The sequence below is a fragment of the Silurus meridionalis genome, chromosome 9, assembly GCF_014805685.1.
Source record: "Silurus meridionalis isolate SWU-2019-XX chromosome 9, ASM1480568v1, whole genome shotgun sequence".
NCBI classification, from domain to species: Eukaryota; Metazoa; Chordata; class Actinopteri; order Siluriformes; family Siluridae; genus Silurus; species Silurus meridionalis.
The window spans coordinates 11421428-11444636 of NC_060892.1; the positions used below are offsets into that span (position 1 = coordinate 11421428).

The 23209-nt window shown below is 35.9% G+C and overlaps 2 protein-coding genes across 7 annotated transcripts; both read right to left on the reverse strand.

Moving 5' to 3' along the window:
- Window positions 1–852: 852 nt before the first annotated feature.
- Window positions 853–11834, reverse strand: cant1b (calcium activated nucleotidase 1b). 6 transcript variants are annotated; one of them, XM_046857708.1, is made up of 5 exons: window positions 11631–11834; window positions 6374–6444; window positions 5618–6259; window positions 4681–4884; window positions 853–2205 (listed from the first exon to the last, which is right to left on the reverse strand). In XM_046857708.1, the coding sequence occupies exons 2-5, from the start codon at window positions 6375–6377 to the stop codon at window positions 1835–1837; spliced, it is 1221 nt and encodes a 406-aa protein (XP_046713664.1). In that variant the 5' UTR covers window positions 6378–6444; window positions 11631–11834; the 3' UTR covers window positions 853–1834. The 6 variants fall into 6 exon arrangements, with proteins under 6 accessions (XP_046713664.1, XP_046713665.1, XP_046713666.1 ...); XM_046857709.1 differs by having other exon boundaries at window positions 11627–11834; XM_046857710.1 differs by lacking the exon at window positions 11631–11834 and adding an exon at window positions 9149–9167.
- Window positions 11835–13091: 1257 nt separating this feature from the next.
- Window positions 13092–21727, reverse strand: afmid (arylformamidase). Its single transcript, XM_046857713.1, has 11 exons — window positions 21584–21727; window positions 17766–17856; window positions 16627–16731; window positions 16336–16384; window positions 15863–15948; window positions 15670–15742; window positions 15484–15581; window positions 14688–14766; window positions 14398–14533; window positions 13641–13745; window positions 13092–13560 (listed from the first exon to the last, which is right to left on the reverse strand). Exons 1-11 carry the CDS (start codon window positions 21593–21595, stop codon window positions 13531–13533), a joined length of 864 nt encoding a protein of 287 aa, XP_046713669.1. The 5' UTR covers window positions 21596–21727; the 3' UTR covers window positions 13092–13530.
- Window positions 21728–23209: the final 1482 nt, after the last annotated feature.

Below are 23209 nucleotides of genomic sequence, written 5' to 3' on the forward strand. Positions count from 1 at the left end.
TCTGAGTGGTATTGTAGATTATTTCTCCAGCATACAACTATAGAAATATGCCAAATAAACATTTAATAATTTGTCATGGCTAAAGCGGAGCTATTGGTATTATGTTTGGAGGATTACATTCCAAGGTTTTTCTCAGAGCAGAAATCTTTCACTAGAAATCAAACTAGTTTGTTTACTTTCTTTTAGTATAAAGTCCCTCTTTCTCAGTGAAATACAAGCTATATTTTAATTAGTGTTAATAACTTACACATCATGCGACTACTCCTTCAAGCACACACCCGTCTCCTTTTCTGATACGCCCTCACTGTCTGCATTGTGGTCTACCTCGTCCTCTCAGTGTTCTAGAGGAATAGTCAGTATCAACGTCCTCACAGCCTGACCATAGAACGTTTACCTGGTCTGAATACAAGACATGCAAATTGTTATTAAAAAAGCTGTATAAAATAAAAGTTGAATAATCTTCTTGCTTTGCAAACACTCATTTTTCAAATTTTTCTTTGACCGTAACTTGCTATTGGTAATGTGGATCCTTTATTATAAAGTCCCATATTTACTAAACAAAAAACTGATTTTTCTAAAATAAGATTTAAACGATGATCAGATAAAATGATGTTGAACAAATAATGTACAGTGTAGAAAAATGGAGGACCACCTACTATAAAACACCAATCAGTAAATAGGTATTGAGAACTTAAATTCTCAAAACAAATCCAGATAGCAGCATGCAGTAGGTTTATTTTTTTTTGGTGTTCAGGGAACCTGAGGAGAACATTGATGGGTAGCGATGCATTGGGAAATGGACTGTAGTTGGTCAGGGAAAAATGAGGGGGATAACATTCTTGACCTCAGATGTATAGACATATTAATTTTAATTTCATGTCCCAGATGAAGGCTGTTAAATATTAATGTTCACAGCCACAACCCAAAAGAGCAACATTCAGTGAGCATATATGCATTTCAGCAGGATTTCATGAGAATAAAACAGAAATAAAACACTCATTCAGCTACGTTGTTCAAGTGACCCTAATTCTTATAACATACTGGTTTTTATTTTAATTAACTCTTTCTGGAGTGTGTTAACTGGCAGATTATTATATATTAATAAAATTGCGCATGGTTATTACTGTATATTTATATTACCTCTACTAATAGGTGAAGGGGACATTTACATTTGTATATCAAGAGGTACTGTATATGCACAGTAATATGCAATAAAGGTCTACATTTTGTCTGTTGGTAGTTTTTGTAAAACCACTACAATCCTGTTTTTTTCTTTTTTGTAAAACCATCACAACCCTGGGTTTTAAAATATGTTTTGGATGACTTTAGACTAATTTAACATATAGCTACATGGTCTGTTATAAATAAAGACATAATTCATTTGCACCTTCATCCTTCAACAAAAAACAAGAAAAAGCCACATTTGACTTTTGTGTCATTCAGTTTTGGTTAAAGTCCGTGTTGTGCTTTTTAACTAAAAATAAAAACCCTGAGACTTTAACAGCACTGTTTTTCACAGAGATGCTGAGGAAAGATCTTGACAGCAAGCATCAGAGCCCTCCATGTGCAAGCTTTCTATGTAGCTTGCTTGTTTCGTTTGACGTCATTGATCTCTCTCGCCATGACAACACAGGTATCAGGTGCCTCCACTGCTGAGTCTCCATGGGAACATGATACTGTACACTGCATGTGTTCAGGACTGCATACAAAAATATCATAAAAAGAAACTGATCTGTTTATGACATCTATGGCAGTGCACTGATGCATGCTTATGCACATACACACTCAGATACCCAGTGACTCCCATGTGATATAGCCACGATATTTTACTAGACTAGATGAACTCCAGCCCTTCGTATTTCACGTCTCCGATTTTTGTCTCGGGCATTAAAATTCGTCCGTCCAGCCTGAAGGCTGTGATGTAAGTGGCGATTTTGCCTGCGTCCTCCTCAGACTTCAGTGCCAGGATTATTTGGTCATGGGTGTTGGGAACAAATCGGAAGGCTGAGAAGCCGTGTGTGGGGTGCAGCCGCCCGACCCGGGACATTGAAATGTGGCTGAAATCAGCTGTGCAGGTCAGGAGCAGGTTGGTGGCTCGGCGCTCGTCAGCTGTTTCCTCGTAGCGTTCAGAGCTGGCACGGCGTGGCAGGAAAAACCAACGCTGCCGACGCTCGCTCCAAACTGCTGACTCGTGTATCAAATAACCTGAGAATGACAGCAAGGACAGGATTTTTGACCCTTGTGTTTTTGTTTAATTTATTAAATTAACTGCTTACTACTAGGTATTACTAATACTAATAGTAATACTACTACTGACAAACATTACAATTTATTGGAATTACTCTATCAATTATTCACTGAGAAATTCCACATTAATTCAATTAGTGGTTTTGGGTTTTTTTTAGTTAAAGCTCATCTACACATGCAGTTTAGTGCATACAAAGCTCAAAGTGTTGTATTAAAACCCAACTTCTTCCCAACTATATATTTTTTTCTAAATATAATAATAAACGTGAATCCACTGTGGTGTTGTTTGTTACATTTCCTGTGTATGTGTATATATAGGTATATATGTATATATATGTATATATACATATATATTTAGATATCTTTATTTATCTGCCTTCTTTTTCTTACTATATTTTTCTTAAATTTTGTTATTATATTTATATTTTTATTCCCCTTTTTACCCTATTTTATTCCCTCATGCCGGACCTTCGTTAAAAGCATTTCACTGCATGTCGTACCCTGTATGTATGTGTATGTGACAAATAAAATTTGATTTGATTTGATTTGAGGGTAGAGAATAAAATCATATGCACTGGTTCCTCCATCCAAAACCTTATGCATGCACTCTCTCATACAGTGGTGTGTGTGTTGCACCACTTTGCTGAAAACATGACCAATCAGCAAATCTCTTAAAACATTTTAAGAGATTTGCTGATTTTAATAACTTAACCTTTTATTTCTGCTTTTTTTTTAATTATAAACTTGCAACTTCCATTAAATGATTTTGTTGCTACTTCTGTTGTGTTAGTACTCTTGGTATCACTTACTTGGCACGCGCACCTAAATAGAAGTGGAGGTATTTTAAAGCAGCATTTTTTAGTCCAGCATAGTACATGGAGGTACTACTGACAAGCAGCTTTAACATGTTAGCGTTTTTAAATAATAGCAGATTATTTCTTCCTCACATCATCAGAAAAGTGTTTGCCACAGTCTCCTCTGGTAACATAATGAAGTCTAAATATAAAACTACACCTATTTCTGTAAAAGCTGTTCTGTAAAGATTTTTATTGTTAATACTAAACTGAAATTCTTAATGTCCCCAACCTTTTTTGCACCACGAACCGGATTAATATTGGAAAATATTTTCCCGGACCAGCTTTTAAGGTGTGGCAGATAAATACAACAAAATAAAATGATACAACCGGCATAACATTTTTTTTTCTTTCTAATAAATAATAATAAACGTGAATCCACTGTGGTGTTGTTTGTTAATTTAGCTGGCTTGTGGGTTTCAATTTAGCGGTAATGTATTATGTGTTAGCGGCCAGAGCAGCCCCTTTAAGAAGGTAGCAGATGGAGGTAAGACAAGACGAGGCAAGCATCTTGCATCAAGAGTGAGTCATAGACAGATGTGGCGGAGAGAATCCGGTAATTTTCCAAAATAAAACATCGTTCAGAATCAGATAATAAATAAAACGGAAATAATGTTTTGACAAATCATATAAACAATTCTGTATTTTCATATATTTTTTATAAATTTTTATTTTACTACCTTCTAATTTACTGATTCATTCCTAATAAACAATGAGTTTATTGCAGTGCACTTTCAGCAAAAGTGTATTTAAGAAGTCATTTTGATACTAGGACTATAATGCAGCTGTATTCTTTAATAACTTAGAACTTCTATAGAATTTTTCTATAAAATGGCAATTTTGGGCCCAACTGCTTGAACAACAACTGCAAATATACACTTTTCAGCATTTGAATTTTTTGGAAAAAGTTATAATAAATGATCTGCATGGTAGAGCTGCATTTCAGTTTTCTATGCTCAATGTCAGAGATGTGGTATCTTGTGCAGTCTGAATAGCAGCTGTGTTCTTGCAGCCAGATTCAGATGAGCTCAATCTCATTCCATGGTGGTACGTGGGTCGGAGAACAATGGCATGGAAAAAGACCAGTCAGTCATCTATTATCGGAGTCTTAAATGTCTTTCTGAATGTTGTCATACCGGTTCATAATGTTGTCAAATTTGTAGAATATCTATTATCAAGCCACTATTTTCTATATAGCTGTTCTAAACAAAGCTTTGTTAATTATTGGCATTTTGGGAATTTCAAGACCATTTCTATGTACATACCCAATCCTTTACCCAAAACATCATGCTGGGTACAGATAGGTAACATTAAATGGACAAACACCTGGATAGAGCCACCAGATCACCTTGGGACAGATTCTACAACTCTCTGGAACGGTCCTGCAGTGATTCACTATACTTCCTGAAGATATTATCTAAAACAGTGTGTCAGGTGAAGAGAAGCTTAATAAATTATACTGTATATAGAGGAACGTGAAAAGGACTAATGGTAAAGCAGTCGCTTTCAACACTGCAGCTGACTGAAACAGATTTAAAATCTCATTTTTTGCTGTGTTTCACTTTAAGAGCTTTTTTACCAGGTGGTTTGATGCCCGCCGCAGTCCTCAGTGAAGTGTAATGGGGCACCCAGTTCTCGTGATGCACGTCGCCCTGGAAGCCGATGACCTTCACCCACTGGGGATCATTGTTTACAAATTCTCCTAAGGTGGTGGTCCACTCCTTTCCCAGCCCACCCACATGCAGGTGCTCATCCTTCACTGCTAGCCACTCCGCTTTAAAACCTGCTCACAGCATTAACACAAAGACAAGCATCTTTTATGTCATGTTTCACTGCAGCTTCTTCCACTGCGAAATCTGTGCCCAATCAAGTCTGTCTCTTTGTCTGTCTATCAAAGATATATTAAAAAAAACACATATTGCCTCTGATACAAAGAAAGAAAAAGACAATCATTTCTCCGTTAATATCCTGCTTTAATATTTTTGGTGTTACTATAATGAATTCAACACTACACTTGGACTATGTCTCATTAATGCTTTACTGATTTTTACTGCCAGTAATCATTATGCAGTTCTCCTTTACGCTATTCATTCTATATTATCTCTGTATTAATATAACTGTGTATAATTGTACATTTATAGCATATCCGAGTTTATACTTTGTATACATACCATCTGTATATACACTGTGTATTCATTTGGAACCATTGCTCATACAATATACAATCATATATTATACACATATATTGCTTATATTTTTCTACATATATTGCAGAAAATCTTTACTGTACTTGCTGAACAGCTTCTGCACATGTTTACCACCCAAAGCCTTATTTACACATCCCAGCTAAATTTCATTGCTGTGTACCTGTACTATGCAAGAACAATGAAGTATCTGTCTGTCTGTATGTATGATGACTTGACAGTTCAGTGTAGAAAATGACAGCTGGCAGCACAAGTGTGCAGTGTGGGAATATTTGAGTAGTGAATTTCACATTCCTACTACTTTTCTCTCACCTTTGGAAACGTTACCATCTCCATCAGGTAGGATGACCCAGGGTACAGCCCGGTTGTCTTCGATGCGGTACACTATGCCTGTTCGATCGTCTACACTGTACAGGTGTCCGTTGAACACCACCAGATCAGAAAGCTCCATCCCACGACCTTTTTCTGATAAATGGCTCTCCAATACCACTTTTTCCGGGTCCCACTCCACCTCCACATGTTCCCCACTGTCTGTCACAAGCAGGTGGCCTCGCTGCATGTAGCTGAACCAGGTATTGCCTTTGGTGCTGCGCGAGTTTGTATCCAAGTCAGCAATCACGGCTATACGGTAACGGACACCATTAGCTGTTTGCTCCGGTGGGCTCAGAGGGTAGGTGTGGTTGTAATGGCCATCTGTTTTGGTTGTCGTATCCCGAATCAGCCGACGTGCACCATCACCACGACGCAGTGATGGAAAGAGTTGCGTCTCTGCTGAAGCGCCCCCTGATGTTTGGTGCAGATAAAGCAGGAGGCCCAAGGTTACTATTGCTACCACTGTGATGGCCCTCCATTTAAAGTGGAAGCGGGGGTCAGAGCTAGCAGTGCTGATGGAGGCAAAGGAGGGCAGCGAGCGGATGGCGATCCGGGTGCTCATTGGGTCATTAGGGGGTGGAGCTAAAGGAAAAATGAGGAGAGAGGAAGAGAGAATAAAATCAAAAGCCTGAAAATAGGAGAGGATTAATCATGATGAGAGAGAGAAAAAGAGAGACGGAGCTAAGAGTTGTATACCCATATGTCAGGGCTATAATTGCTTATGGGAGGTTATTTGCATCAGCTTGTCCTACACATTCCTGTAAAACCTAAAGGAAGAAAAAAGTTGGTCATTGTAAACTGCTTAGGAATGAGACCTCTTAAAACATCTCCATATATACAATCTAATACATGATATTTAACTACCGTATTTTTCGGACTATAAGCTGCTACTTTTTTCCCACGTTTTGAACCCCGCGGCTTAAACAACGAAGCGGCTAATTTATGGGTTTTTCCTGGGTTTTTCCCGGTTTCACAAACTTCAAGCCAAAAAACTGAACCCCATAACATTAGACCAATGAAATTTCGAGCGGAAGCAACGCACCTCACCTGTGTTCTGAGCTGCACGGCATCGGGGGAAAAAACTTCCACCGGTGTTGATTTTTAAACGGACGACTATGCCAAAAGATAAACTCCCCAGAGAAATACAGTAGTTGTGAAAGGAAGGAGGAAGACAGTGAACAATGACTTTCTTGGTCGGCTACTGTTTAGATACAAGCCGTTGTAACGCGTTGAGTCAGGGTGAAGGGATAGCTCGCTAACTCCAGTTGCAAATGAAATCATATAAGCACAGACAGGTTTCCAAAACTCATGCTTTTTAATTTTTCTTGGCAACAGCATTATGGGTTATGGGTTAAGAAACTTAGAAATGAAAATAATAAGGACATATTCCTCAGTCTCACACGCACACACGCAGCAATACCGGAAGAATGCAGTGACGTGCTGTTCCCAAAATGCTGCTCTGCTCTTAAAGGAGCCACAACATATTTCACCCGTTACACCATGTAACAGACACTCTCTTTCGGTAAAGCCTGTGTAAAGTTCATTAGTTTATACGGCTTATACACAAGGTGCGGCTTATTTATGTTAAAAATTAAAATATTTGTAAAATTCAGTGCTTATACAAGGGTGCGCTTTATAGTCCGGAAATTACGGTAGTTATTTAGAGAGAGCAAAAAAAAAAAACCACTTTACTTCTGACTTTATGATAAAAACCTATTTTGATTATCCAAAAATCTTTAGTTTAATAAAATGCTTAACTAGGTGTAAATAGTACTGCCTGTGCAATCAAATGCCCTAAGAAAGAAAAGAAAAAATAATCTGGTCTCCCACAGTAGTTGATGCAGTAAAACTTTATTTTAGGTCCAAAAAATTATGAAGTGGTTATTATTGTTACGTTACATTACTAATGCTATGCTATGCTCTTGAACCTACAATTGAACTAAAAGTAATCAGTTACAGGCTGTATTCTGATCATTCTCACTTGTACAGACTCATGTTGGCTTCTGACTCGTGTAAGCTGGTGTACTAGAAGTTAAGTAGCCATCTAGATAAGAGCTACCTTTACCCCCAGAACATTAAATGAACCCAATGTCAACCCTTCCCTCCTTCTGATGAACACAAAGTACTAGCACTTTCACTGAGCTCATTCCTTCTATTCCACAGCAATTATTACAAATTTTTGCAAATAATTGATGAAAGACTTTTTAAACATTTATAGTTACATTCAATGCTGTGTGTGTTCCTGCGATCAGTTACAGTATAATACCAGTTATTGTCACTAATATTTGCTTTCCACACTTGGTGCTAATAAAAAAAATAACAAATCTCTTTATCCTGAAGATTTTCCTGTGGTGGAAAAATGACTGTGTGCTAAATCATATGACTTTGGTGACTCCCTCCGTAAATGTAAATGTAAAGAATACTTCACCATATCACCAATAATATAAATGATATAATGCTTAATACATTTCTTATTATAGTATGTAAATAGAGGTCCTTGTGAGTTATGGCAAAATCTTTCTGACCAATCATTATAGTATTATCCAAAAAAATAAAAACTCACTCAATCACAGTGATTGCACTTTTGAATGCAGGAGACTGCGGTAATGCTCACGTGACGGTATGTAAAAGCAATGCAAACAAGCCATGGTTGTCTTCTTTAACCCTTTGCATGAGTGACATTCAACATTTTACTTTAGAGCTTTTGTCATCTGCTCATTTAATCGTTTCAAAGGCACATTATGTAGTAGCACACTTTTTTTCTACAGGGTCTCAGCTCTTCTCATTCCCCAAACAGCTATCATACCTCAGAGGCTTATTAGCTAACCAGAAATATCAAGTAACGGAGGCAACACGGATATATGGCAAACATTATAGGGCAATTACAGCCTTTTTCTATTTATATCATTTATGTAACTTGAAAGTGAAGATTTTCATTCAACAAAGCCAACAACAAAACACGACAAGGGACAAAAGGTAAAAGTAATCTATCTGGCTTTGTACCTGCATGTTTTTTCAGTGATACACAATGTACTTCAAATTAGTGAAATCGAGAGTCACTCCTCAAATGTATGGCTTATGTTAAAAAAATATTAAAAGTTCCTGAGCAACCATTATAAAACTGGTGTTACAGGCAAAACCTGCATATAAGAACCAAGAAGGTTAATCCACCTTTTGGCACAAACGGAAAACAAAACAAACTAATTCTGAGCTCACTGCATGCCCCATAATCATTTGCCTAAAACTCTGCAAGTCTGATTTGTATGGCAACCTTCTTTTCCTACCAAGATTTTAAACAAGTCCTATTTCATGTCCTCTTACAATGTTGAATTAAGATAACGAGAAGCGATCCATTTATTTACAGAAATTAATCGGCTGAAAGAGTAAATACCCTGTAATGTGAAACCACTTATAAATCTTCATAAAAGAGTCCAGTAGACACTAGAGACATGCAGAAACCATGTTATTTACCCTTCTTTCTTCTTCTTGCTCTTCCCTGATCTTTCTGTCTTCGGTCCATTCAATATGCTGTTGCTCACTTGCCGGAACAAACTGATTCCGATTTCTCTCTTTCTCCTTCTCTCTTTTAAACTTTTCCCTGTCAGTCATCATTGGATAAGCAACAACTGACCCTTGCAATCATGACTAAAGCAAATTTTCCCTACACTGGGTTTTGAACTTTAACCTGCATGGATTATTGATTAGCTTAAGAACAGAGGAGCTCTGCTGAATGCCATTTGCCCAAATGGCAGGCCTTTTCACACAGTTCTGTGTGGCAGAAGCTTTGCACAATTTGTTTTTGATTACCTGTGTCTGAACACTCCCTCAGGCACCTGCCTCAGATCCTCTGAGGATCGACAGACCCAGAGGTCACAGCATGGCATAAAATATATAAGCTGTTTCAACTCCTGTCTTGCTAAATTCAAAAAGCTGTATAAATAAATTAAATAAATAAAGTTTGAAAAATGTCATTATACAATACCCTTACAAAGAAATCTTATGGAAATCTCTTGAAAAATGGGGTGCTATTTTGCCTCTGGCAAAGAGATAAAACATTGCATCTAAGTTTGAAAAATATTAAACAATGTGGAATAGTTTGGCCTGATGCAATAGAACATATCCGAAAGAGTTACATTTACATTTTACATTTAGTGCATATGGCAGACGTCCTTATGCAGAGTGACTACCATTTATCTCATTCATACAACTGAGCAGCTACAGGGTTAAGAGCCATGCTCTGGGGCCCAGAAGTGGTAGCTTGATGTGGCTGGGATATGAACTTATGACCAGTGGATCCAAAGTCCAATCAGAATCAAGCATTCAACAGTGCTGTAGTACAAGACTTCAGATCTTTCAAACCTCCTATATCATGAGACATTTTGAGATTAGTTTAAATTGTTGTTTTCAGACGTTGTGTCTTTACATGTGGGATCTTGGGTTAAATTACAGTTCTACTAACTACTGAAACAATAATGTAGTAAAACTGAAACACAAAATATACAAAAATGTAAAATCAGGTCCAACAAATTAAAATATGTTGCTGAAAGGACACACCTGTAACCACCAAAATAAGACAATCTCTCTGGTTTACAAATTACAGTGCACAAAAGATAAAAGGTCACACCTTTCTATTGAGCTGGATGTCAAAAGCTTCACTGTGACCTATATTAACCTGCATGACTTGTTACACCTGGTTAATAACAGAAAGCATCTCAGCTATTACCTACACTACCTACTATTATTAATACTACACTTGTTTTAGTGTGAGAAAGCCCATTTTTAGGGAAAAGATTTCTTAAAAGGTTTTTGACAGGTAAAGCTTCTTAACTCTTCATTCCTCACCTAAAGGGGTTCTATTTGAAACTCTGTTTAACCATTTAAAATGTATCCCTGGTCTGCTCTCCCCATCAGAAGCTACCAACTAAGAAAAAAAATCCATATGCTCTCTATGATTTAGCCACTTTCCCAAATAGTGTTTCTAGAAAAGTGAATGTAAATGAAATATAGATTTCCCATTAATTTAAGAATATTAATGTAACACTCATCTCAGCTGGCTGACATGAATATGTATGTATGTGTGTATGTATTATATAGATAGATAGATAGATAGATAGATAGATAGATAGATAGATAGATAGATAGATACATAGATAGATACATAGATAGATAGACTAAACTATAATTGAATTCAGAGCATGATTTTGGTGTTTTCAATCATGAAATGTTTGCTGCAACAAAGTCAACAGATTCTTTTCAATATTTGCTTAAGAACAAAGATCACAGGTCAGATATATCAGATAAAAAAGGCACTTGAAGGAAGAAAGAGATTTTGGAAGTATTGTCTCTATCAATGCAGACTGAATGAAAACACAGAATTTAAATAGCAAATCTAAAGTATATACTATATAGTATATAAACGTATATATACAAACACTATGCATCAGATCTTTCTGGGTTGAGTGATAATGATTAGTGATCAAATTATTCCGTACCAAGCTTCTGGGGATTTTAATATTCTGACTGTAAACCAAAAAAAATAAACACCAAGTAGAAGATTTAATTTTATTTATTTTTTATTATATTTACTGTTTAAAAAAACGTACTGCTTATCTAACTCCCGCTAAACGGCTAGCTACTAAGAATTCCATAACTACTTCGACACGCATTTCCGTACTATGTAGTATGTATAGTATGGTAAATGTAGTTACCATAGCTACCATACGTGGCCTATTGACTATGCACACTACTAAGTATGTTAGTATGTTACTCCGGACATATAAGAGACCCATTGAATCCTGGAGGACTCGGTTTCGGTTCTACCTTTAGGCGTGTACATGGTCAAGCCCTTGATAACTATTAGCTCGAACAGACTACTGCAATAATGCAATTCAACATTTGTCACATATAAAACCAAGTAATCATGAGTTAGTAACTGTATATTTCACATACGTACAGCTCGACTCTCCACTCTTGTGTCGTCCTGCGGCGCAAATTTAGTGCTTTAGTGCGCTACATTCGCTTTATCGTTTACACGACGTCGCTACAACCAGCGCTTTCCCTTCCCAGTCACCGCGATGGCCTTACGCCGGAAAGCTGCCAACACACCGGCCTGTGCCTGGCCCTTTGCTTAAAATCCCGCCTACATGCCATTGATTGGTTAAGAATAGTACTAACTACGCCCGATGATTGGACGGTTAATAAGTCGTTCATTTTGTAACGCCTAGGGAATAGGATCTGGTTTTACTGCATTTACGTCATGGGTGCTAAAAAAAATACATAAATAAACAAACAAAAAAATTATAATAATAATCACTTCCAACGAGAGAAAAAAAAAACCCGAGTAAAAACGAAGTCTTTGGGACCTTTGTTAGTTCGCACCAAACCCGGAAGTGAGGCCGGTCACCATATATAAACATGCGCACTCACGGTCATAAAAGTCAAATAGTCTTAAAGTTGGAGCTTTAAATTTTGTTTTTCACTTGGTAACTTTCACCACCCATTAAAAAAATATGGCAAATTATATAAACGATTAATGCAGCAACAAGACATTTATTTATTAAACTAGGGTAAATTTCTTCAGCAAATAGGTTAATAAACACTTTCTTGTTTAAGTTAAAGTTTACTCTATGTTGGTAAAACCTTTTTCTTTTTTAAATTTTGCACAGATCAAATCCCTATCATTTCGCATGTTTATTCTCCTAATAAAAAGACACTTTTTGAAACCAAATGTAAAATTATTCGAGAAAACTGGAAATATAAAAGCAGATATATATACTGACAGCAGCAGAAAATAATTGATTTTGCATAATCTTAATTCACTACCAATTATTTTAAACCTAGCTATAAGATTTGGTAAGTATTCAAAATGGCAGCATGGGTAAAGCATGGACATAACCTCTTGCACAGTCCTCAGCTTTGACAGTTGGATCCATCTCCTATGTGGGATAGTATAAAAAGACTCTTGTTTCAGTAGTCAATGTGCCCATTGATGAGCTGACACACAAGGAATGCATTAAAACGAAACTTGTGCTGTAGGTTTATATGATATAAATGTAACAAAATGTAGGTAATGTAGGTAAACTAGAAATAAGAACATGAAAATGTTACTATCATCTAAATTGTATTAGCATAAAGCCTCTTTACTAATGTAACATTATTTTATGATCGTGATGGCATGAGAGAGCAGGATGAGCATTAAAACACAGAAATGCACTATAAAATGTGCTTAATTTGTAATTAATACTTTGTCCATTAACCTACAATATCATGCATATAAATAGTGTTATAGTCTCACATTCAACTATTAATATTAAAACATTATCCATTTATTTTATATTAATCTGTGTTCCATGTTAATTTATAAAATCATATATTATATATATATATATAAATAAAAACTTAAACACAGTATATGTTATTTAAAGGTTTGATATATTTTATTCCAGTAATGAATTGAACATTCATGACATTGGCAGGATGTCTAGTAGTTCTGAGATATGGTTTATTTCCTCATATAGATTGAGGAATTTGCCACACACAGCAGCAGATAGAATTACTGATCAGATAAAGATGGGATTTAAGCAACATGTTAAAAAGTGTTCTAAGTGCATCAATTCACAGTGATAATAATCACATCCATAATATACTAAACTAACTCACACAAGCAGTGGGTCAGAATAGGCAGACGTATAAATACCTTGTTACTCCTTAAAATGTAAACAAGAAATGAGGTTTGATTGATGTAGAGTTAAATAGTCCATAGACATAATTAACAAGAAGGTTGCCGTTTGATGAAATAAAATAAAATAAAAAGAAGGATGTATTGTGGATATCTGAGGAGCAATGGCATCTCCTCAGCTTTTGCCCATCATCTTTAGTAAGAGCTAAAAGAATAAGTCAGAATTCAGTATTCATTCAGGATTTGTCAATTAAATTCAATCATGTGATCAAATGAAGAGGTTACCTGTGTGAGGTAGTAATTTTCATCCACAAGCTGCTCGATGATGTTAAAATGATCTGTGTAAGGTATGTCTTCAAAAGTAACGTTAAGTCCGGCAGCTTGCAAAGACTATAAGAACATACACAAAGGTGGGTTCTCCTACAGAAAACAATACCCCCTGTTCATCCAGTCTTTAGTTTTGCATTTAGAATAAATATTTAACTAAGGGTTGTGACCCTATGGGTGCTAATTACAAAGATAAACTCAATCTTGTCTTCTGTTTTATTAATTCCTCTTACAAACAGCACTGTAAACGCGTGTTTTTTATTTTGAAAATGTTACAGGGAGACACAGTCAAACAGTTAATAAAAACAGGAAGAAATAAAATTAGGAAATAGGAATTGATAAAAATCTCTTAAACCATTTGAGACTTTTGTTCCTGCTTGGATCAATTCCAAAAACCATCTGCTGGTGACAATGATAATTCAACCCTCTACAAACATTCAGCTATTTGTACCTGATATCCTGTGATAATGAGAATCTCAGACAGACAGAAGGACTAATGGGCAGGCAAACAAAAACATAATGCCTCACATAATGCCTCCATTACTCCAGAAAGTATATTATGTTGTTCTTTAATCGAATTCTTAGTGTAGGAAAATCGTTATGGTACAGAAAACTTGTAAAACAAATCTACTTTGTGATAGTAATGGCCTTCCAACAATTACATATTCATGTTTTTATGGTCCTGCGTGGTTCATCTTAAACTGCTTTGCCTTACCTTGAAATAATCTTCCGACTGCTTTCTGAACTCAGGAGAATCGTTTTGTGCCACGGCCACAATTATGTCGCAGCCCGAAGTGGATGCTTTAAGCTGAGAAACAAACCGACTGGGGCTGTTCCTAAGAGCCACCTCCCTAAAATGAGATAAATCTGTGTAAAAAAGTTGTATACTAAATTACCATAGCACATTAATACAACTATGACTGATATATTGTAATAATAAATGGATATTAGGATAGTGAATGAAAATAGTGATATAGGGTAGAAAAAGAATTTGGATGCTCATACTCTGTCATCTTCAGTGGTTCATTCACATATGTGGAGAGAATAGGCAGCAGGTTATAAATTCCACTAACAAGTAACGCACCTGAAAGAGAAACAGAGTTTTGAATTCTGATTGATTACAAAAGTTTTGTATCAAAAGTAAAAAAAACTGAGTTCAAAAAATTGATCAAATATGTTGATTATTTTTAAGTAATTAATTGAAATTGTTTTGAAATTGACAACAATTGTTGTTTTAATTTATTTTCAGTAATGTGTTTATTCTGATCAGGGTAGAAAATACACATCCAGTAGAAGCCCACATGGACATTGGGTAAAAATGCTAAACTCCACAAAAACAGAAATCCAAGAGCTGTTTGGGACCAATGCTTATATCTTTATTATACCACTGTGCTGCCCCTATTTTCTCAATTTGAACCAGTTTACTCATTTATCAAATTCTTATTTCTTTTTGAAATAATGGGTGGCGGATGTCTTGTGTTTAAATAGTATTTGACACATCGTCTAATCTTTGTGCACTCAACCACTGTAGTCTGGAAATAGTATATAGCTATTTGGCTAAATGGTAATGCTATATTTAGCTATGTGTTTTGAATGATAGTCACAATAAACACATTTACTCATATCAATTGCTTGGTCACAGACAGTGCTTCCCATCGCTTTCTTGGATTATTTGTTAATTTAAAGAAAACTTCCAGTAACATGCTCAAAATACAGCAAAGCATAGTGCACTAAAGAAAGTCCCAGACTCTACGTCTCATCTTTGTGCATGTAGGAAGTTGTTCCTGATTGTTCAACATGCCTTTGATTTCAGGTGACACGCTGTACTCTGACCAATCAGTTGAAAGAACCATGGCTGCCAGGTGTGCACCTGCAGAATGACCACACAGGTACAGCCCACTGTTGAAAGACACAGAGCAATGCCTATATTAGCAACCAGTGTGTAATTAAGCACAGCAATATAATAAACCAACTCAGAAAGGCTGACCTGATGTGTGAATACTGCTGAATGATAGTCACCAAACTCCTGCGCACCTGAGATACCATGAGATCCATATTACCTGTCAGAGATTGGAGGAGAGATTTAGAAATCCTAATAGGGAAGCAACATAAAATCTGTGCTTTCAAAGACATATGTGCTTAATGTTTATTTCTGCATGAACCCTAGAAGCCAATGGTACCTTTTGGAGCAATGCTGTAATCAACAGCGACCACCACAACACCCTTCTGGGCCAATGGTACAGCCATAAATCCTGACTCCTCCTTGCTATAAAATGAAATGTGCTCTTTTATTAGGGACATTGCTCAAAACATGCTCAAGGCCTGGTGTTTTATTTTCCTCAATTACAATGTATGTTTTTCATGTGGTATCCCAATCATATTTATTACTTATTAATAAATAAACAAAAAAAATGAACAGGAAATTGTTCTTAATGTTAATGTAAATGTAAATGCGCTATATATCTACTACTAGCCAACAGCTAACTTTAGCCAGGCTCAGCAAAAGCATGTTCAATTCAGCTAAGAAGGCACAGATCACGGCCAAATGTGCAATCTTAAAATGATTAAAAATAATAATAATAATAATTATTATTATTATTGTTGTTGTTGTTAATAATAATAATAATAATAATAATAAAGTTAAGCCTCATACCTCAGAAACTGCCAGTAACCACCATGAATGTAGACAACTAGAGGTACGTCTGAAACATAAAAAAGCTATGATGATCAAATTAACACAGTTACTTAGTGTCACAGAAAAATGTAATTCAGCTTAAAAAACACTGCATATACGTAGACATAAAGGGATGTAGGGATTAAGAGAAATTAGCTGTTCTGCTGCTAAAGTTTCCTTTCTTGCATAGGCAATTAGCCTTGAGGAAATCTTATACTTTATAGATCAGAGGCCCAGGACTCCTCCATGTCTCTCTTTGCATTGCCTTACCTGGGGAGGAGCTGATAGGCATGTACACGTCCAGTTTTTCTTCATCTTCCTCTCCATAAGGAACATCCAGAATGTTCTGAGCAATAGCCCGAGCCTTCTCTGTACCTAAGCACACACCCACATACCCAGTAACACATTTCTATTCGATATTGCAATGAAAACCAAATATTTAATAGCAATTGTTGCATCACAAAGCAAGTAAGCAGTTAAATGCATTCACCGATTTACACAAAGATTCGTTTTGAAGGTCACCAAAGCCTCTTACTATACTCTATTAGACCAGTGTTTAGTTTTTTCAAACATTATAAAACCCTGATCTATACAGAGTGTGTAAGTGTTCTCTCTATTTTGATAATGCAGGTGCATCATCGACATTTTAACAGAGAGATCTGGTTAAAATAGACATGCTTAGGTGACATTGTAGACATGTTTATAAAGTGTTACCATGAAATAATATACTGAGGCTGGGATTAGAGGCCAAATCTGTTTCATGGCCATGTAGCCCATCGAATTTAACTCATAGCACCTACTATATTTTAAATGAGACTCGATTAGATTCGACTACATAGTCTTCCATTTTCTGTATGCAACATTAAGTGAAAAATAATTGCAGACAGGAACTAAAGTTGTAAATGGCCACCTGAGGAATCATTAGACCACACACAGAACATTGAATTCTTTTTAATAAATAATTTAAGCCAAATGTTTGACACTTTCTTTAATATTTTCTTTAAACTGGGAAAATGTGCATGTAAATGAAATAGTGGTCCCATGTTATGCTCATATGCAGAAAATGTTCCCAGATCACTTTGTCCTGTAAACATACGATTGAACTTTCTAGGCTCTTTACCTAACATGGTCTTTGCAGGACGATAGGCAGAGTAAGATTACAAAGTGACAAAAGTTTACACATTAATGTTTTCATAAAGAAATAATCATAAAGAGGTTCAAATCTGGTTATAGGTTAAGTGGACCACTAAGAAAATATTAGTTAAACAGGCATTTGGCAGAAGGAGAAAAGGCTAAAATAAATGTATGGAATCCAAATGAGGGATCATTTCTCAGCTGGAGGGGCCCTCCTAATATACTTGGACATAACAATTGCTTTGAGATCAAAAATTAAAAAATGGTCCACTAACCTGATTTTAATGCAGCCACGTGGGCTTTAATCACGTCATCGGTAGACATCCTGTGGGACCACTGGCTGGGTGAATACTGTTTCTCGAGCTCCTGTCAAATAGCACAGCAGTCTGCTGTCGGCCATTGAAACTGTTTTGGTCTAGCAGACGTTTCTGTAAACCACGCCTCCTGCGCTAGGATTGGCAAGTGACAGAGGGGATCTACAAAGACCCCCGCCCACTTGGTTTTTATTTTCCAATATATCTATCATAAAATGAGCAATGTTCCCAGGTTTTTCTATAGCGTGTGAATAGAATACGATTTTTTTTTTTTTTAATGCCAAAAGAACAAGAGGTATTACATATTCATGTTAAATTAACACTTACTTACAGAGAGAAAATAAATAAATAAAAGTAATAATAAAAAATAATAATAAATAAATAAAACACTGTTTATAAAAAAGAAAATTACATACATTTCAAAGTTTTTAGAGCAGTACATGTTTTCAGTGCTTTTTTGTTTCTTGTTTCTTTCAAGAGATTTAGAATACGAAATAAAGAGCAAGAAGCTGGCAGTCGCACGCTATCTAGGATATTTTTTTATTAATGAGACCTGACCAGTCATATCAATAGAGTCTTATCCCCGCCCACAAAAGACATGCAGTGCTCATTGCTAAATGCGACTCAAATGGTCCTACATTTGCGCATGCGTACTTCACCTCCACCTCCAGTTTATTTCTTTATTAAAATGTCATGCAGAAAACACACTCTTGGCTGTCTGAGTCTTCTCTAACACATTTCTCTTATTTCGGACCCCAGTTTAAGTTTTAGAGCAGAGATCGGCCAAAAGTGAATGTTGCATGATACCAAACCGTATTATATTAATATGAAAGTTGCCATGGTTCCCCTCATTTATGGTTTCATAATGTTTAGAAATAAACAATAATGACATGACTTTGTATTCTGCTTAACTAAATAAAGTAAATTTTTTTTTAAGTTTTCTAGTTCAATGAAACTCACAAATAGCACAATATAAAGACAGAAGCAATCCGATTTACAATACAATAGAGTTCAATGGCTAATACAGCTATTCAGACTATAAGCTTATTATATCAGTGACCTCTAACGAGAGACCAAAAGCTGGTCCTTGATTTGTTTTTTTAAAGGTTTTTGGGCTAATTTAATTCATTTATATTCTTTACTTTTTATTTCAATTGCCTTTTTTTGCAGCTTAAAAACAAAATATGTTTTAAATTAAATTTAAAAAGATCTGTATCAATGGCTTTTTTCCACTCTTCTTATACAGGTGCCTCTCAATAAATTAGAATATCATTAAATAGTTGACTTATTTTAATAATTCACTACAAAAGGGGAAACTCGTATTTTATATAGATTCATCACACCCAGACTGATATATTTCAAGTGTTTATTTATTTTAATTTTGATAATTATAGCTTACAGCTAATGAAAACCTAGAATTCAGTATCTCAGAAAATTAGAATATTGTAAAAAAGTTAAATATTGGAGAGTCGTGGTGTCGCACTCTAATTAGCTCATTAAATCCAAACACCTGCAAAGGTTTCCTGAGCCTTTAAATTGTGTCTTAGTCTGGTTCAGGCTACACAATCATGCGGAAGACTGCTGACTTGACATTTGTCCAGAAGACGATCATTGTCACCCTGCACATGGAGGATAAGACACAAAAGGTCATCGCTAAAGAAGCTGTCTGTGGTCAGAGAGTGCTGTATCCAAGCACATTAATGGAAAGTTAAATGGAAGGTAAAATGTGGTACAAAAAGGTGAAACGAAGCCCATTCAAGAATCTGGAGGAGATTCACAGAGTGGACTGCAGCTGGAGTCAGTGTTTTAAGAGCCACCACACACAGACGTATCCATGGGCTACAACTGATGCATTCCTTGTGTCAAGCCACTCCTGAACCAGAGACAACGTCAGAGGTGTCTTACATGGGCAAAGAACAAAAAGGACTGGGCTGTTGCTCAGTGGCCAAAGTCGTCTTTTTAGGTGAAAGGAAAGAAAATTTTGCATTTCGTTTGGAAATCAAAGTCCCAGAGTCTGGAGGAAGATAGGAGAGGCACATAATACAAGTTGCTTGAGGTCCAGTTTAAAGTTTTCACAGTCAGTGGTGTTTTAGGGAGTCATGTCATTGGCTGGTGTTGGTCCACGGTGCTTTATCAAGTTCAAGGTCAGCACAGCAGTCTACCAGGAAGTTTTAGAGCATTACATGCTTCATGCTTCCCTCTGCTGACCAGCTTAATGGAGATGCTGATTTAATTTTCCAGCAGGATTTGGCACTTGCCCACACTGCCAAAAGCACCAAAAGTTGGTTAAGTGACCATGGTGTTGGTGTGCTTGACTGGCCAGCAAACTCACCAGACCTGAACCCCATAGAGAATCTATGGGGTATTGTCAAGAGGAAAATGAGAAACAAGAGACCGAAAATGCAAATGAGCTGAAGGCCACTGTCAAAGAAACCTGGGCTTCCATACCACCTCAGCAGTGCCCCAGACTGATCACCTCCATTCCACGCGGAATTTAGGCAGTAATTAAAGCAAAAGGAGCCCCTACCATGTATTGAGTACATATACAGTAAATTAACATACTTCCAAAAATCGCCAAAATCATCAATATTAAAAGAAATAAACACTTGAAATATATCAGTCTGTGTGTGATGAACCTATATAATATACAAGTTTCACTTTTTGTATTAAATTACTAAAATAAGTCAACTTTTTAATGATATTGTGGTCTAGTGGTTAAGATGTGGCACTCTCACCGCCACTCTTAGTGCCGGTCCCAAGCCCGGATAAATGGGGAGGGGTTGCATTAGGAAAGGCATCAAGTGTAAAAACGTGCCAAATCAAACATGCGGATGATCCGCTGTGGCGACCCCTAATGGGAGAAGCCGAAAGAAAGTTATTCAAATTTTTTAAATGCACCTGTACATGGCATGCTAGGCCAGTAAAGAAATTACCACCATCCCATTTTTTACCATGGCCAATAGTTTGGACACCTCTGCTTTTGAGTCAAAAGGAAAGAATTCCATCAATAGTTGAATAATGTGATGGTCAGAAAGAAAGGATGCAGTGTATGGTGAGATACAAAAAGCAAATAAAGCAGTTGTTCTCAAAGTGGGGTTAGAAGGGATTCCTATTTGTTAATTTTTATTATATATACTTTTATATAAATATGTTATTTACTTTTAACTGGTATATGCATAATATACAAATTTTTAAAACCATGGTAATATTTATTCTTGAAAGACTTTTACGTTTCTTTGTAAAAACTCACTGCATGATAATACTTTGACCACATGACTAAGTAACTGAAACAAACAGATTGTGTTTGATTTGTCAAACTAGGCTAGTTTACTAAAGGTGTGTAATTGTGTGCAGAAGTGTGCATATTGGACCTAATGACGTGTTTTCATTAATGAACGGTTGAACACTGTCTACAGTAAATTGTTGTGCCTATAAGGAGACTGGAAAAAGTTAAATCATTTAATAAAATGCACATGTAATTCACAAGATTTGTACTTTATAGCTCAGGTAAAAACTGCCAATCATTACTTTCTTGCAATAAGCCCCAATATTTGTTAGTATAAAGTAATTTGAGTTGCAGCTATGAAATTCAAAAGCTAATATACTGTATACTACCAATTATAAACCTCATTCTACAAACATTCAAAGAGTGAAACAGTCCTGAACAACTAATTTGCATCTGGTATACTTGGACAGTTTGAAAAGCTTAAACATTAAAATGAACGCAAACAAACATCTTTACTTATTTTTAACTATTTAAAAAAGTAATGAATACTTACATTTTCCTTCATTTTTGTTTTTCAGTAAGACACTGGTGCATAAATCGCATAGCCTCTTTTGCACTCTGTAGACCTTTGGACCTTCTGGACATTGATTAACAACTAATGAAACACATGGGCTTACCTAAAGTCAAACAAAAGCTTCAGAATCTGGCAGCAAGTTTAAAGAAGCTTCACAGTTCTCCATGGTTATAAATATGAAATTCTAAATGTAATAATTCTAGTATTAGTATTAATTAATCATTAAAATAATAATTTTTATTGCTAAAGTTTATAGTTAAAAACTGGGTTTTCAAAATGTCTTTGATTTTCTTCTCACAAAAAAACATTCTAGTAGATGGACTGGCTACACTAATAGCCCAAAGTGTCAATATTGGAGATGTCCAAAACAAAACATTTATTATTATTATTATTATTATTATTATTATTATTATTATTATTATTATTTTATTTTTTTATTTAAAACTAAACAGACATGAAAACATTGAGACATTAGACTTTAAAAAAATATAAAAAATGTAATAAATATAATTTAAAATAATTAATAAAAATTGACAATTAATACACATTTCCAAAAAAATTACTATTAATATTATACTTCATATTCCTGATTCCAGCTGAATATTTAGACTAATGTGACAACCATATTTTATTGCTTCACTGTGATCTTCAGAATGTACTTCCCTTAACTGACTTTAGTGGTCATTTAGTGTTGAGACTTAATAAGGATGCCACAGCATCATTCTACCCAACTGATCTTTTGAAGAAAATGTTTCTACAAGGCCTCTAAAGCCTGCTCTCTTTCTTACTTTCTTGCTTGTTATGGCATACGTTTGTTGCTGGTGTCTTTAGTGCTTTGGGTTAAGTCTTCCAAAACTGATTTTGGTTTCTTTAAGAATGACCATGTTTCTGGCATCCCTGCAGATTTGATTTTGAATGCTTGCGACAGTTAATGTGTGCTCCCTCAGAGCATGGACCTAGCTTTTGGATGATGAACAGTTGCAAAATGTCCACCGTGTTCTGTAATGAGATCACCTTGTTTGTTTCCTCTTCTTCTTGAGTGTTCATAAACTCGCCTCAGTCATACTGTTTAAGGATCTCGAATTGTCTTTCACTGTTGCCTCCAGGAATTGCATGAGATTCAGAAATTCCAACGCCATTTTTCAACTCACTTCAAAACTTCCATTAGGTGCGAATTGGAGACCATCTGATTGTCCAATTCCACTCTGTTGACCATTTTAGATATTTTGGAAGGTGGTTTAGGACTTTCAGGTAAGGCAACTTTCAGTCCAGAGATATCCGATGCATCATTCCCTTTGAATGCAAGATCATGTGCAATCATGTAGTAAACAAAAAAGTGTTAAAGAAACCAGAATATGTTTTATATGGTGGTATAGTGTCTACATTTAACTTTAATGACAGCTTGGCAAACCCATAGCGTTCTCTCATTAGTTTTGCAAAGTAGTCACATGGTATGGTTCTCAATTCACAGGTGAATCATGTCCAGAGTTCATTTGTTAAATGTCTTGCCTTCTTAACTTAGACCATCAGTTGTGTCATGCAGAGGAAAGGGTAGGCCCATCGTTACTTTTAAAAATCAAGACCAGTGGAAAAGTGTTGTTTAAC

Excerpts from the sequence above, each read along its gene's own strand:
- afmid (XM_046857713.1), bottom strand. Across the intron at positions 15,743-15,862 it reads TTACAGCATTGCTCCAAAAG|GTAATATGGATCTCATGGTA; the intron begins GTACCATTGGCT and ends AATCTCTGACAG. Across the intron at positions 13,746-14,397 it reads AGTCGGAAGATTATTTCAAG|TCTTTGCAAGCTGCCGGACT; the intron begins GTAAGGCAAAGC and ends ATGTTCTTATAG.
- cant1b (XM_046857707.1), bottom strand. The coding sequence starts at position 9,197 with ATGGACCGAAGACAGAAAGATCAGGGAAGAGCAAGAAGAAGAAAGAAG. Across the intron at positions 6,260-9,148 it reads AGCAAGAAGAAGAAAGAAGG|CTCCACCCCCTAATGACCCA; the intron begins GTAAATAACATG and ends TTTTTCCTTTAG. Across the intron at positions 4,885-5,617 it reads AGATGGTAACGTTTCCAAAG|GTTTTAAAGCGGAGTGGCTA; the intron begins GTGAGAGAAAAG and ends TGCTGTGAGCAG.